The sequence below is a fragment of the Pomacea canaliculata genome, linkage group LG12, assembly GCF_003073045.1.
Source record: "Pomacea canaliculata isolate SZHN2017 linkage group LG12, ASM307304v1, whole genome shotgun sequence".
NCBI lineage: Eukaryota > Metazoa > Mollusca > Gastropoda > Architaenioglossa > Ampullariidae > Pomacea > Pomacea canaliculata.
This window is the reverse complement of record NC_037601.1, coordinates 1,445,460-1,459,121: the sequence shown is the minus strand read 5'-3', so window position 1 is coordinate 1,459,121 and position 13,662 is coordinate 1,445,460. Positions and strand designations below refer to the sequence as shown.

At 37.7% G+C, this 13,662-nt stretch overlaps 1 protein-coding gene across 1 annotated transcript; it reads right to left on the bottom strand.

Moving 5' to 3' along the window:
* Positions 1–1,902: 1,902 nt before the first annotated feature.
* LOC112576498 (N-acetylglucosamine-1-phosphodiester alpha-N-acetylglucosaminidase-like) lies at positions 1,903–12,518 on the bottom strand. The gene is made up of 11 exons (XM_025258974.1): positions 12,303–12,518; positions 11,227–11,636; positions 10,054–10,147; positions 9,509–9,642; positions 9,204–9,312; positions 8,765–8,893; positions 8,191–8,390; positions 7,752–7,928; positions 7,363–7,485; positions 6,998–7,067; positions 1,903–4,989 (listed from the first exon to the last, which is right to left on the bottom strand). The coding sequence occupies exons 1-11, from the start codon at positions 12,398–12,400 to the stop codon at positions 4,686–4,688; spliced, it is 1,848 nt and encodes a 615-aa protein (XP_025114759.1). The 5' UTR covers positions 12,401–12,518; the 3' UTR covers positions 1,903–4,685.
* Positions 12,519–13,662: the final 1,144 nt, after the last annotated feature.

Here is a 13,662-nt window from a genome sequence, read left to right as displayed (position 1 = left end):
AAGTACAGAAAATGCAAAGAGGAACCAAATAATAAGAACTGAAAGTATCATGATAAAGATGAGCAGGGAAGGGTGTGAAAAATGACTAGCATAGTGGGAAAGTTTGTTAGGAGTACTGCTTACAGAAGAGGTGCGTTTTCAGTGCACGTTTAAAGGATTCAATAGTAGGTAGGTGGCGGATGTGGAAAGGAAAAAAGTTCCATTGTTTCACAGCAGAATAAATAGCATCCTGTGTCCATATGTTGTTGTTCTGTGACAGGAAGAGTAAGAAGACGATCATCGGACGAAGAGCGGGGTTGTCTAGCTGGGACGTAAGGAAAGAGAAGTTCAGAGAAATAATCTGAGCAGGAGCTAGCAAAGAAATTAAAACATAGCATGGATAGTTTGTACTGGATGCCAGAACAGATGAGTAGCCAGTGCAGAAAACGAAGGAGAAGGGTGGCATGGTCCCATTTCTGAGCTCTAAGCACCAGACATGCTGCAGAGTTCTGTACTTTCTGGAGTTTATGAAAAAAGTATGCAGGACAGCTAGCAAGCTAGGAGTTACAGTAGAAGTTAACTTGCTGCTGATAGACAAAAACTGAGGTCTCTAGTGGATGCCTTATATACCCCCTAGGTATGAAGAAGACTAAGTAAGAAGGAACCTTTATTTCTTACCAAACCTGCTTGAGCAGCCCAACATATCTACCACAAATGAAACTGGAAAGAAACAGAAATGACGTCTTCGTGTTTGAGTAATTACTTATAATTTACAATGCTTCAGTTCTAAGAGGAGAATGGATAGCAACAACTGCAGCTGTTTACTAAAGTAGAACAACTTGACATTCTGAAGCACTGGTGTAATGGACTGCAATGTGGGTCCTGCGCGCAATGGTTAACTTTTACTAGCATGCACTCATCCAGCATGCGCCCACATTCTTCATTACAACAAATTCACTGCAGCTCGTGATAATAATTAAAGGATATAATTTTAGCAAGACATGAAGAAATATATACATATCATACATCCAGTTACTAAATGAATTATGACATGGAATATAACTGTTCATATCCAAGTCTTACCCAAGTAACCGACTACAGTTGTTAGCATACAAAGCTAACTCAAATAACTGAATATAACAGTTCATATAAAGACTTCCTCAAATAACCGAGTACAGCTGATAGTATCCAAGGCTTACTGAAATAACTTTATGTATGCAAAGCTTACTCAGTATCACTGTTTATATCCAAAGCTTACTCAGTATCACTGTTTACATGCAAATCTTCCTTAAATTTTAAAATAATTTCATGTAACTGTATAAATTCCTAAAAATCTCAGGAAATATTGTGTTAGTCCTGCGCTGAAGGCTTTATTGGGAAGAAAACAATAAAGTAGACAGCGGGGTATGTTATGACACATGACACTGGCCTATGTGGTACAGTTATAGAGCTTTGAATTATGACAACGTTGTTGTTACCATGCCTTTGAGTGTAGAATGGCTATGATCGACATACCACAGAACTTTGTACATTGTACTGACCTAACTGCAAGATTACAGGAGGTCCATTAAACACATTGTCTCTTTGGGAGGGACTTCTAGTACTCTTTCTTTCCTTTCTCAATGGCTCAAGAAAATAAGTGTAATTGATGGCTCACGGAAGCAGTGGTGTCAGTGAGAGGCTTAGTTGACTAAACCATTAGAACAAAGCATGCTATTCAATTTAGATTGACTGTCCTGGATTCAGATCTCCTCCCAAGCATACTGTTTTCTCCTTGTGGCACATGTTTCCAGGACCAGCTGCTTTGCCTTGATATAGCCATACCTGCTAGGTTGGTATGAGCCACCGATTATCTACTCTACTACCCCTACTGCTTAATACTCTTCAACAAACGGCAAAAGATATAAACTCATAACTCAGGTAAACATGCATATACCTTTTAATAACAACCTGTTTAGGAACACATAACTTTATTGGATAAATCATTATTTCCATGAACAATGTAGGAGAAATAATTTGAAAAGCATACACACAGGAATGTAGAAAAATGGATTAAATAACACATGATGTGCATGAGCGAACTTAAAAGTGAGCTTAAGAGCTTAAGTCTTCTAACTTTAAGTACTTTAGGCAGAGAAAATCGGTGTGCACAAGTTAACTTAAATCCACTAAGTACAAAATTTCTTATTCAACTTTAAGACTGTTCCCCCCAGGCATAAATCCTTAAGTTTAAATATTTCTGATTTCTTCATTTTGAAAATGAAAGGAGATGGCAGCGAGACAATTGTGTTTTACAATGATGTTTAGACAATGTTTGAGGAAAGAACATACATATTTCGTAATTGATGAAATAATTTTGCTCTATACAACAACGTAGAGTTGTCTGATTTCGATTCTGGTGAGTCAATAGCTTGTCTCTGTTTGGCTTGATACAAGAGAACATTGACTACCCACTGCAGCGAAAGGGTTTAACTTGCCCCCTATCATGCAGTTGATGGTAGCACTGAGATTTCATGCTACAGAGTCCTTCCAGATCATGATAGTTGACATTTTTAGAATTAACCAACTATGGTATTACGTATGGTATGACATCATGTGTTACATGCATTTTCTGCATGCATAAATGAATTTGTTAAATTCCCTGATTCAAAAGGAAGTGGCACCCCTAGTAATGGCTTTTACAATCAAGTCAGTCTTCCAAATGTTATGGGATGCACCCATGTACAAATTAAAGCACCAGTGGAGAACGAAATAGAATTTGTCAATAGAGTCACCACTCGTTCAACAGTCAGCTGATTTGTAATGCTAACATGATAATCCCAAACTGTGTGGTAAACTGGCCAAGGTCAGGCTTTTAAAATATTTTTTTAAAGATAGGACCCAGAATTTGTATGCAAGATCACCATCTCCTGCATTGTTCTGTATAATGTTGTGACTACACTTGGGATGCCACATTCAGATTCTGACAAATCAGATTCTTGGATTCTAAGTTGGATGACAGAGATAATGAACAGGTCACTCAGCACAGGACAGAATGGTTGCAAGATATTTCCAGCGGTGAGTTTTTTTCCTTCATAAATCAAAACATTCAGCGGAAGATGATTTAGAACACATGCTTTCCATTTGTCCCTCTGCTTATCAAATGCATGCGTGTAGCAGTCTTGATTCTGTAGCCTAGATAGAGTGTATAGGTGGAAGTGTTTGTGTTAAAAATCAGCAGACATACAGAGTGCTGTTTTGTACTTGATGTAAGTGTATCATAGCTTGAATTATTTTGAAGACTATGTTGTAAACTTTTTCTAGTAGATTCACAACAAATTCCACTGTTACTTCTTCACAAAAAATGAACTAAGAATTTTCAAGTATAGAATGAGTTAGGAATATGTTATGTCCTTTTCAATGCAAAAAGTGACTGTTTGAATAATAAGGTCTACCGCATAAATTGGAGATAAAAACAAAATGAATCAACAGTTTGCTTATGCACATCAACAATATTTTAGGGTTGTCAGCAGTTAATAAAAAGAATGAAGATATTTCAAATAGTGCAATAATAAAAACCCGAAACCATTGCGAAGATACAGGGGAGATCCATACAGGGGAGATGCCAAAGCCTCTAAAGGCTGTTCTTGACAGGGAAAAGTCCAAAAGTGTCAAAAACAACAAAATAAATAAAAAGAGCAAGCTCCAAAATCACTGGCAAATATATTGGCCAAAAAGTTTGGACTTGCTGAGCATGTTATGTCCCACACATTCACCCCCAAACCATTAGTTTCCTTTGACCTTCACACACAACTTTGCTAAACTTGGTTAAATGACAACTTTGCCTGGTTAAGAAGATCCTCAAAGAACTGCTCCAACAGTGAAAACAGTTAACAAATAGAAAACATTGTGTTCATGATCAAAGATAAATTATGAGCTTTTTTCTACAGGCAAATATTATTCAGTATAGTCCGCTCACTGTGATGAATGGCAGTAATGAGTAGCGATTTGTCTGTTAACAAGTAAGTGAAAATTATAACATGCTAGACATTTTTTATACATTTGCACAATGTATTAATTTGCTGATTAATGTAGTCTGATATGTCTTCAAAAATTATGTTTTAATCTCACCTGGTGATAAGATAATTTTTATCCCTGCATATCGTGCAGGAAAAATTACCAGGCAGAATGACAAGCTTGAATTTATGGGAATGTTTGCATCTTGCAGCTTACTTGTGTTCTTGTTTGCAATAAACTGTTCAGAAACAGCCCATCCTCATCCACCATCTAATGCTGGAGCAATATTCTCAGATTAAATAACATTTCAGAAAGTTCCAGAATTCATTCCAAGAGCTAACTGGTCACTAAATGTAGTTCTAGAAACTACTGTTACTGTGATCGTGTAGGTCAGTACAGAATGGGGTATACCAGGAATTGGCAGACTGTGTGCATAATAATATAGCTTTATTTTTCCTTTCTCTCACCACACATATATCAATACACTGTAAATACATGCACCATATTCATCCCACTCGCCGATCTCACTCTCTCTCATAATATCTATATATATTGTGCATGTGTATGTGTGTGCACTTTTACATAAAAAAATTATCAGCAGGTATTCCAGATGATCATGGTCCACCATGTTCTGAAAATGCTGAAACTTGACAGGAAGTGGGCTTGTAACAGTGAGATAAAGATAGCCCTGTTGGTGCATCAAACAGCTGTTATCTGACACTCAAAGTGCCATGTTGTGACAGTCTCGCTGTGAAGAGCACAGTTTCTTCATCTGCCTCATCTGAGGTGTCTGAGGAACTTTCTCTTATTTCCTTTTTCAGTGCAATGAGCTCAGCAGAATTGTAAGAGAATTTATTGCTTCGTCGATTGGCCGCTATTCGTCTCCGATAAAGGTTATCTCTTGTTGGTGAGGATCCTTTTCGTGTTTTGAGAGCCAGAAACAAGGTCCAGATGTTAAAGATGACGCTGAGTATGGCAATGATGCCTAGTACCCCAGTTATCCAGGTCCACAGCCTAAGACCAGAAAACAGAGATTGCTTGAAGAGGAGATCTTCACAAAATAAACTGTCTCATGCATCCTTCTTATTTCAACCCAAATTAGCAGGTGACATATACAGGGAAATGCTTTTCAGATGCAAAGTTTGACACATCGACAGATGCCCTGAACCAGAATCAAAATCACTCGTTCAGCAGGCCATCGGCCAGTTTCAAGGGGAACATAACAAAACCATTAAAGGTATAAACACATCTACATATACACATACCGATATGTATGAACCAATAGTCATAAAATTGTGTAAGCACAACACGCCCAGATACAAGCAAAAAAATCCATTAAGTCATTCAACACCATATAGTCATGTAAATATGCAGGTACAAATAATATTTATCAAAATATTAATCATACAACATTATATAACCTAATTATGTTAATAATTTCTATGTAACACCCCTAAGTGTAATGGGCTTTAATCTACACAACTTTCCTTATTTCCAATGCATTGTAAACAAAAGAGGTAAGGTGTAGTGTAGTTAGCATTCTGTTATTTGACATCAAGAGTGAGAAATGGAAAAGGGAAGGGTGCTTAAAGTATTTTTTAGAGATGAAAAGTTTGTGAAGGTCCACATAGTTTGGGCATACAAGGAGAAAGTGCTGTTCACTTTCAGCTGTATCAGGGCAAAAGGGTCAGTTCAAACATTCTGAGTTAAGCAATAAGGCTGCTGATGGCTTTTAAGTACAGTTATACCCATTCTAAATTTTATGAAAGTATCTCTTATGCCTCTGTTTCTACCAGACAAGGTAGCTGCTTAAAATAATAAGTCTTGAATGTATTTTATGAGAAATATCTGAAACTGTTTTGAATAGCATCATGCCACTGCTGGTGGTGACAGTCTGCAAGTTTATGTTTTAGGATTTGTAAAAAAAATGCCTATCATCTGCAGATCCCAGACTTTCTCACACCATGCAGAAAACATATTTATACAAAAATAAAATAATAAAGTGTAGCTTTGTTTTCTTGTTTTGTTCATGCAGTAGTGATAACATTAAACAGGTTTTCTTCTGGAATCCAGTTTGTGGGATTCTTAGCAGATGGAGCCAACATCAGACACCAATGCATTAACAGACAAAGGGAATCTACTACATTCTCTAAATGTCAGCGAGTTACGTGTCCTTGTTGTGACTCCTTGCAATCTTTTCAATGTGAAGGTGTGAACCTTCTCAATGCTATCATTACTGGCACACAGACCCCCATATTTCGGAGCCATATAAAAGATGTATCTGGGCATCAAAAAGTTTGAAAAACAAGCGGAATGAAGTATCACCAATGTAGGATAACAGTTTAAGAATACTTATAACTCCTCCTCTTTGTCTTTTCAGCTATATCTTCTGATGCATGTGTAAAGAAACACCTTGTGGAGAAAACTATACCCAAATATTTGTATACATTCATAATTTTAAAGAAAAATTACCAAAGAACCATTTATTCCTACAAGATACAAAACCACCATTTTGAAATAGGAAGACATTTGATTTATCAAGGTTAAAAGCAAGATTTAAAGACACACTGGTAAAGAATATTCAACTGGTTCTGCAGTCCAGTTCTGATACATGAACAATATAATCAGCAAAATTTAAAATAAATACTTAAGTTCTAGGTTTAGCTGGATACCATGTTTCCCATATTTGTTTAAGTCCTTCATTAGTTCATTTACAAACAAGGTGACTAGTACAGGGCTACAAATCTCACTTTGTTTAAGCAGGTAAAACAAACAGGGAATGGCTTTTTAAATGCAAATGCAAAGTTTGACACATCGACAGATGACCTGAACCAGATCCTGAGAAATGTTTTTAAAATAAAAGCAAAGCCTGACAGGCCGCCATACACCCTACACCTAGTCTGACATGCTGTCCTAAGATAAGGTTTATCCTAGGTTGACCAATGCTCTGTCTCACATCAACAATAACTGGCTCAAGAAGAAGAAAGGAAAAGGGTGAGAAGGAACAAAACTGTCATCTCACCGAAGTTGATCGCTTTGATCTGGCACAAGTCTCTCTCTTCTGACCTGAGCCTGTGCCAAGCATTCACCAGCTGAAATTGAAATTCATCCTTGAATGCAATTGGTTTTTTTTTCAAAACTTTTTACATTATTTACACATTTTCACATTTCTATTTCTAATATGAGGTCATACTGCTAAGTCTTTGGTACTGTGGTTATTAGATTATTGTGATTATTATAGACTATAATAAAGCAGTGACATGCTCTGCAAATTTAAATATCTTTATATTTTAAAAACATAAATTTTTAAAATGTTGCTTCAATATATAAATATATATTTCTATGATGCAAAACTTTGAAATATTTATCAAGAAACCAGTTCTTCACCTTTTAAGTAGTCCTCTTGGTAGTTGGACACACTGCACTGACCAGTCTCATGGTCACAAGCACAAGTGTCTGGACATTGGCAATTCTGGCTACACTCATTTCCAAAGTATCCAAATGAACACACTGTGAAACATTTCAACAATGAGAGAATGTTTCTAAAATATCTGGATGCTGAGATGTACAAAGTGAGAACAATTAAGGCACAGGAATATTATGCTATGGATGGCAAATTACCACGACTGAAATGCCATGTGTACACTCAGGTAAGGTGAGCACAGACTGAAGAGCACAGACTGAAGTTAAAGTATGCACTCACAAGTGCACATGTAGATAAAGCATACACATGCCTCCTCTCACACACACACATAAAAATAGAAATGTGCACAAACCTGATTCACAAAGCCTGCCCTTGAAGCCAGGCAAACATTTACAGTAGCCTGTCTCTGGGTCACATGACCCACTGTTGAGACACTGACAGAGGTTAGAGCAGTTGATGCCATACATCCCCTCTGGACATGGGTCACTACAGGTCTTGCCTATCCATCCACCGTGACAGTGACAGCCATCTGCACCCAACATTAATCAGTACTGCAAGAACAACTACCTTTAATACTGATAGATGACGCTATTTTCTCTTCAGAGAGATGAAATGCTTATAGTCAGCATGGATGCATATGTGATTTCATTACATTATCATGAGAAAAACATTTTATTCTGACAATTCATATTAAAAAAGACACAAACCAATGAGTATATAACTTAGCACTACATTTATGGAAATGACTGATACAAAATATTTTAAGTCAGGTGACACCAAAAGTTTCTTACCCTCTTCACAAGTCCCATGACCACTGCAGTTTGACTGACAGGCCAGTATGTTACATGATGCTCCCACCCATGGTGGATGACACTCACAAGTCCCCAAAACACATTGTCCATGGGCTGAACAGTCATGGGGTTTACACTCAATGTCATGAACACATAAAATAGTTGAAACCTGCCTGGCACAGTTCCACTGTCTATTGCCACTGCAAACAAGCAGTCATTGAAATATGACAAACTGCGAAATGAAAGCAGCACTGGCCAACTGGCCCCAGCTGCAAACTTTATGAGGACAAATGTACAATTTATTTTTCATTTCCTCAGACACCAAGAACACTCTTTATCATACATGCTGTGGGATGGAACATACAGGTTTAAAAGTATGTTCCATCCCATCTAGCCCATGGAAGAATAATGAAAATCCATGAACTTTGACTTAAATTTTGGAATGTCTACCACTGTGAAGGTCCAGATATCTTCATCAGTATACATCAGTCTATACCTTAGCTACTCTAACCAGCAAGAGAACAGTTGTTATAGATTATCAAAGATTCTCCCATCGTGATTCGCTGTTTCTTACCATACATCAGAAGGATAGTTGACGACTGCTCCATTAATGACACACGTGGCTGACCCTCCTCCATCCAAATTGATCGCATTGAAGAAGCCCAAGTCTTTCAACAGTGAAGCAAACTCATAGAGATTCACCCTGTAAATAATATTTAGTACTCTCCATTTTTCCATGTTAAAGAACTGCAACAGTGACTTTGACAACATGCCCCAATACCCTGGAATCTTTTACTTTGAAACTCTAGTACAATTAAACTGTTGAACAGAAGGCTGGGAGTGGAGACACTGAAGGAAACTGAAATTGGTGAAGCAAAAATGACAACATTCTTATTTAGTCTGAGTTGTCCAAGAAATGTTCTAAAATTTTCCTAATGTCTATATTACAGGCTTTATTATTCAAAATTCTTTGCAAAGTCACAAAAATAGAATCTTTCCTAATGTGTGGTTACCCTCTATTATCTGTTTTTCCATCTACTTGAACCATGAGCAAGCGGCCCTCGCTGTCATGTCCCACGGCAGTGCGTGCTGATATCACACTGACAAACCTCTCCATTGTTCCTGAAAGAAAATATTACAGTTTTTATAATCTGATCTTTTAAGCAGATAATCATATTTATTTGATGTTTTTGTAAACATGCACATTGTGAACTGCCTCTTTCTCTCTGCACCTGAACTATTTCAAGTCCTTTCCTAAAGGTCATGCAGTTTCTCTGTTATAAAAATACACTCACTTTTATTCTACTGGGGTATTTACCTGTTTCTTCTGAGTCTGGACACTCAATTTTCTGGCTTTCTTGGACATACACTTGCCCATCACGTACCAGCCATACAACCCCTCCAACCAGCTGTTGGAAGTTGAAGCGGAGCAAGTCAATCTCAGACAGGTATCTGACAACACACAGAAATAGGTTCAAGAAATTTTATTGATATAATAAATTGGGGTAATTTATGAAGTTAATGTTTTGTGCTTTAAGAAGATGTAAAAATAGCCAAAACAAAACATTCATAAAGAAAACAAAGTTCAGGGAATGAACCTTATCATCCTGGGGAAAAAAAAATCAATCAGAAGGCAACAGGGTATCATCACTGAGACAATATCTTCGGCTCTTAAATAGTAAGTATGTCCTGAGCATTTAAAAGTTTTAATCCAATAAAACTTCAACATCTTTCTGCCTGAAAATAGGATGAAGGGATTGAGCAGTGGAGACAGACGGTCAAGGGAAACAATATAGAAAGAGAGAAAAAAAGATGGAGGTTCAAAGATTATTACATAGGTTGTCTGCAAAACACTCTACTCACCCTGTAAAGAGGAAGCCTTCCTTCGTTATCCCAAAATGAGCATTCTGAATACCCTCAGAGTCTCTTACCAGCCTGCCATCACTGACAATGTTCCCTGCAAAAAGAAATACAAAGAGATAACACTGACCATAACAATACATACAGCCTTACATTGATTGCAATAATACATTGCCCAACAGCCTTTGATCAACCAGCAGTATGATCACTAACCAACAGCATTATCACTAGCGTACACCACCACCACCACTCGCAAAACCATTACCAAAACTATTCACTGGCCATATGTCAGCAATAGTATTACCACTAACACTACCATCAACAGCATGACCACCTGCAATACTGCTACATTGTTTCATGTAACATACAACTAGAAAAAAAATAAAAATCTAAACAGCTGAATGTGACATATCTCAGTGATGAAACTGTGGACAAATGATTTACTGCAAGTGTTAAAGTTTCCAGATGCCTAAATAATGAGAACAAACTGAAACATGATGAAGCTGGTATATTTTATGTATGTCATGGACCTAGCAATTACCTATATTTGTCTTTCGTGCTCAGGGTGAACGATGATGGTTGGAAAATGGAAGGAGATCATTTTCCGCGAGTGTAAGAAAGTTAAGATGAAAAAAACTTTGAATTAAAAGTACGCCTTTACCTAGTGAAAACATATAGCGTATGTGTTTGATTTGGAATGCCACTGTCTCCAGCAACAACGTGCAAAGTATACTTTTGTTAAAGTGTCCCCAGCAAAAGTTATATTTTTGTTGAGTGGAAGTTTGCCTGTTTCAAATGATGACATACAGTGTTACAATTTCATTAAGTAAAAGTTCACCCATCCCATCAATGATGAACAATGTGAGGGAATCAACCACTGAAAAAATATATTTGTTGGAATGTTATTAGTTTGTTAATGTTTTGGCTGTTTAAAAGAACATGTGTACATGTCTGGCCATAAGGTGTGAGTGAGAAAGCATGTGATATGCACTCTATGGTATAATGAAAGAGTATTTCTAATTGATCAGGTTATTATTAATCACAACAGATTTTTATATACTTTATAGACTAATTTTTCTTTTGATTTTACAATGGACACAAAACCCAGCTATGATTTAGCAGAATCTAGAGTCAAAATAGCAAAGGTAGTGCTATGGTTGTGGCATTTGTTCTCACCTAAGCATTCCCCTGTATGGGTGTTGAAGAAGCCACCATTTGCTGCCACAATACAGTTGCGTGACATGGCTGATTCTTGCACTGTTGCTTTCTGTTGAGATCCATTTCTGCATGTTCCAGGGTGCTTGGGCTCCAAGATAGAAAAAGTTTGGAGTGGATTGAACACCCTCTGGTACCGGAAAACAATATCGCGCTGTTGATAGACATACTGGCCAATTTTAGCAAGTTTGTGTTGGATCTCCACCACGGGCACTGCTGCAGAAATGTTTTTGTGTACTGGGTGCATAGAATAGGTAGTGTTACCATAACGAACATGCTGACACTTCACAGTGTCTCTCTGGCGCCGGTGAAGTGGGCCATGGTGCGTGAGGTAAGGCTGCAGCAGATCAAGTTCCAATGTGGAAGCACCACTGTGACACAGAGAAAAACAAATGGTCAAAGGTTCTAATGGAGATATGTTCACTTAGAGATATGATGAGTGGTATGTTCAGAAAACTGTCTAGAGCTTGAGTGAGCAAATTTTGACCGGCCTTCTTACTGGGAATGATCCTTGTACAGATATTTATTTGGATGGTATGTGCTGCAGAGTATATCTGCTGTCAGTGTGACAAATGGCTCTAATGAAGGGTAGCATTCTGTGTCAAAAAAATGTGTTCAGTCCCATGTCTAAAATTCTTTTGTGGGATAATAATAGCTTTTTTTTTTTTTTTTTTTTTTAAAAAAAAAAATTACAACACAATCCAAATGTCTTAATCATGAAGATAACTGAATGCGAAACAAAACAAACCCAATATAAATAATCATGCCTTTAGTAGATTACACTGCAACATTGTCTACACCCACAGCAATATGTGATTCGTTGGTCCACTTTTAAAAATATTAATAATAAGTAAAGAAATAATGTTTGTTTCAAACGACAATGGATTTCCATTCCCAAACTCTTATAAACATTAATAAAATAATAATTGCTGAGATACTGGAATCAGGTAAATGATCCAAAGAAATACTGCTGCTAATTGATGTAAAAATGAACCCGCATATGGATGGGTGACTCCTAATGCAAATGAGTGCTTTACCTTTGGCTTTCTTCTGACGGGTCGGAGTTTGAAAAGGCTGATCTGAGCAGCTGCAATGACCATAGCCACATCAAAAAAATGTACACCCAAAAGGACATTGAAAATACAACATTACGATGTGCGTCTGCTCAGAATAAGAAATAGAAGGTCACGTATCCAAGAAAAGTTTGACACTGAAACAGGAACTCGTATTTCTCATAACGCTGCTTGCAGACGATACTTCGCAGTTTTTTGATATCGTCCCTTGTGAGTTTTCATTAGAAGTTCAGATACTAATTACACTCATCTATATAAAGAAATTGATTTTCATAAAATGTCCTGATCTGGTGGACAATAGGTATCCAGACCGTTCACACGAAAACCAGGATGAGCAACAGCTGCAGGCACTGTCTTTGGCGTTTGGCTCTCCTGTCGAGAGAAATCATGAAAGATGGTATACTGTCAGTTGCTTCCAACGTTAAGAAAAAAAAAATATATACTTTCTTTGTAAATTTACTCTTTCAATTTCAATAATCTAATTTAACCTGCTTTATGTAATAAATTTTTAGTCAAAATATTTTGTAACAAAAGGGTTATGTTCCTATTGCTTGCGTTGTATGGAATTCAGACCACATCATGGCGACAACACCTGCAATGACTTTCAAATCAAATCAGACTTTATTGTCTGTCGAGGATACCCAAGACAGAAATTTTTCTTTAGCTCACAAGGGCAAGCATACATACTCACACAGACATTTAATGCACACAGTTAGGATAAACTTAGGAAACTGAGGAAACACCGTCCCTTCATATATCTCCTGTTGTGTAGATTGCACCATTCCATCAAAGCAGTTTGTGTCTTTATCCTAACAACAAACCTTGGGTGACCAAGGGCCTAAAAGCAGAAACATGTGTTCTTCACGGGTTCTGCCCACGACAGAAGATTGGTACATAGGTCTGTGATGCTATCCGTTGGGCCAATGAGAAACAAAAGTCAAAAATCGAGTCTCAGTTTGCTACAGGTAACATCCGAGTAGCTTGGCAGGGACTCAACAACATGGCCAATATTGACGATCGGAGTATGGGGTCGAAAGCCAAATCCCGATCTCAGGCGTTGACAGTACGGCCCTACCTAATGCCCTAATGCAGACCTGGGCAAAGCCAAAGGCCGGCCCGCGGGCCGGATCCCCTGTCTCTGACCGGCCCGCCCGCCAGTATATATACTATATATACAGTATTGGGTAAAACTGAGTTAACTATATTAGTCCGGCCCTCTAAAACCATCCCAATTTCTCATGCGGCCCCTTGGGAAAAATAATTGCCCGCCCCTGCCCTAATGCCTTCTTTGCTCGTTTCGAGTCTCATGACTTCTCAGTGCAAA

Excerpts from the sequence above, each read along its gene's own strand:
- LOC112576498 (XM_025258974.1), bottom strand. The coding sequence starts at position 12,400 with ATGTCCTTTTGGGTGTACATTTTTTTGATGTGGCTATGGTCATTGCAG. Across the intron at positions 7,068-7,362 it reads CCAAGAGGACTACTTAAAAG|CTGGTGAATGCTTGGCACAG; the intron begins GTGAAGAACTGG and ends TTTCAATTTCAG. Across the intron at positions 4,990-6,997 it reads GATCAAAGCGATCAACTTCG|GCTGTGGACCTGGATAACTG; the intron begins GTGAGATGACAG and ends TTCTGGTCTTAG.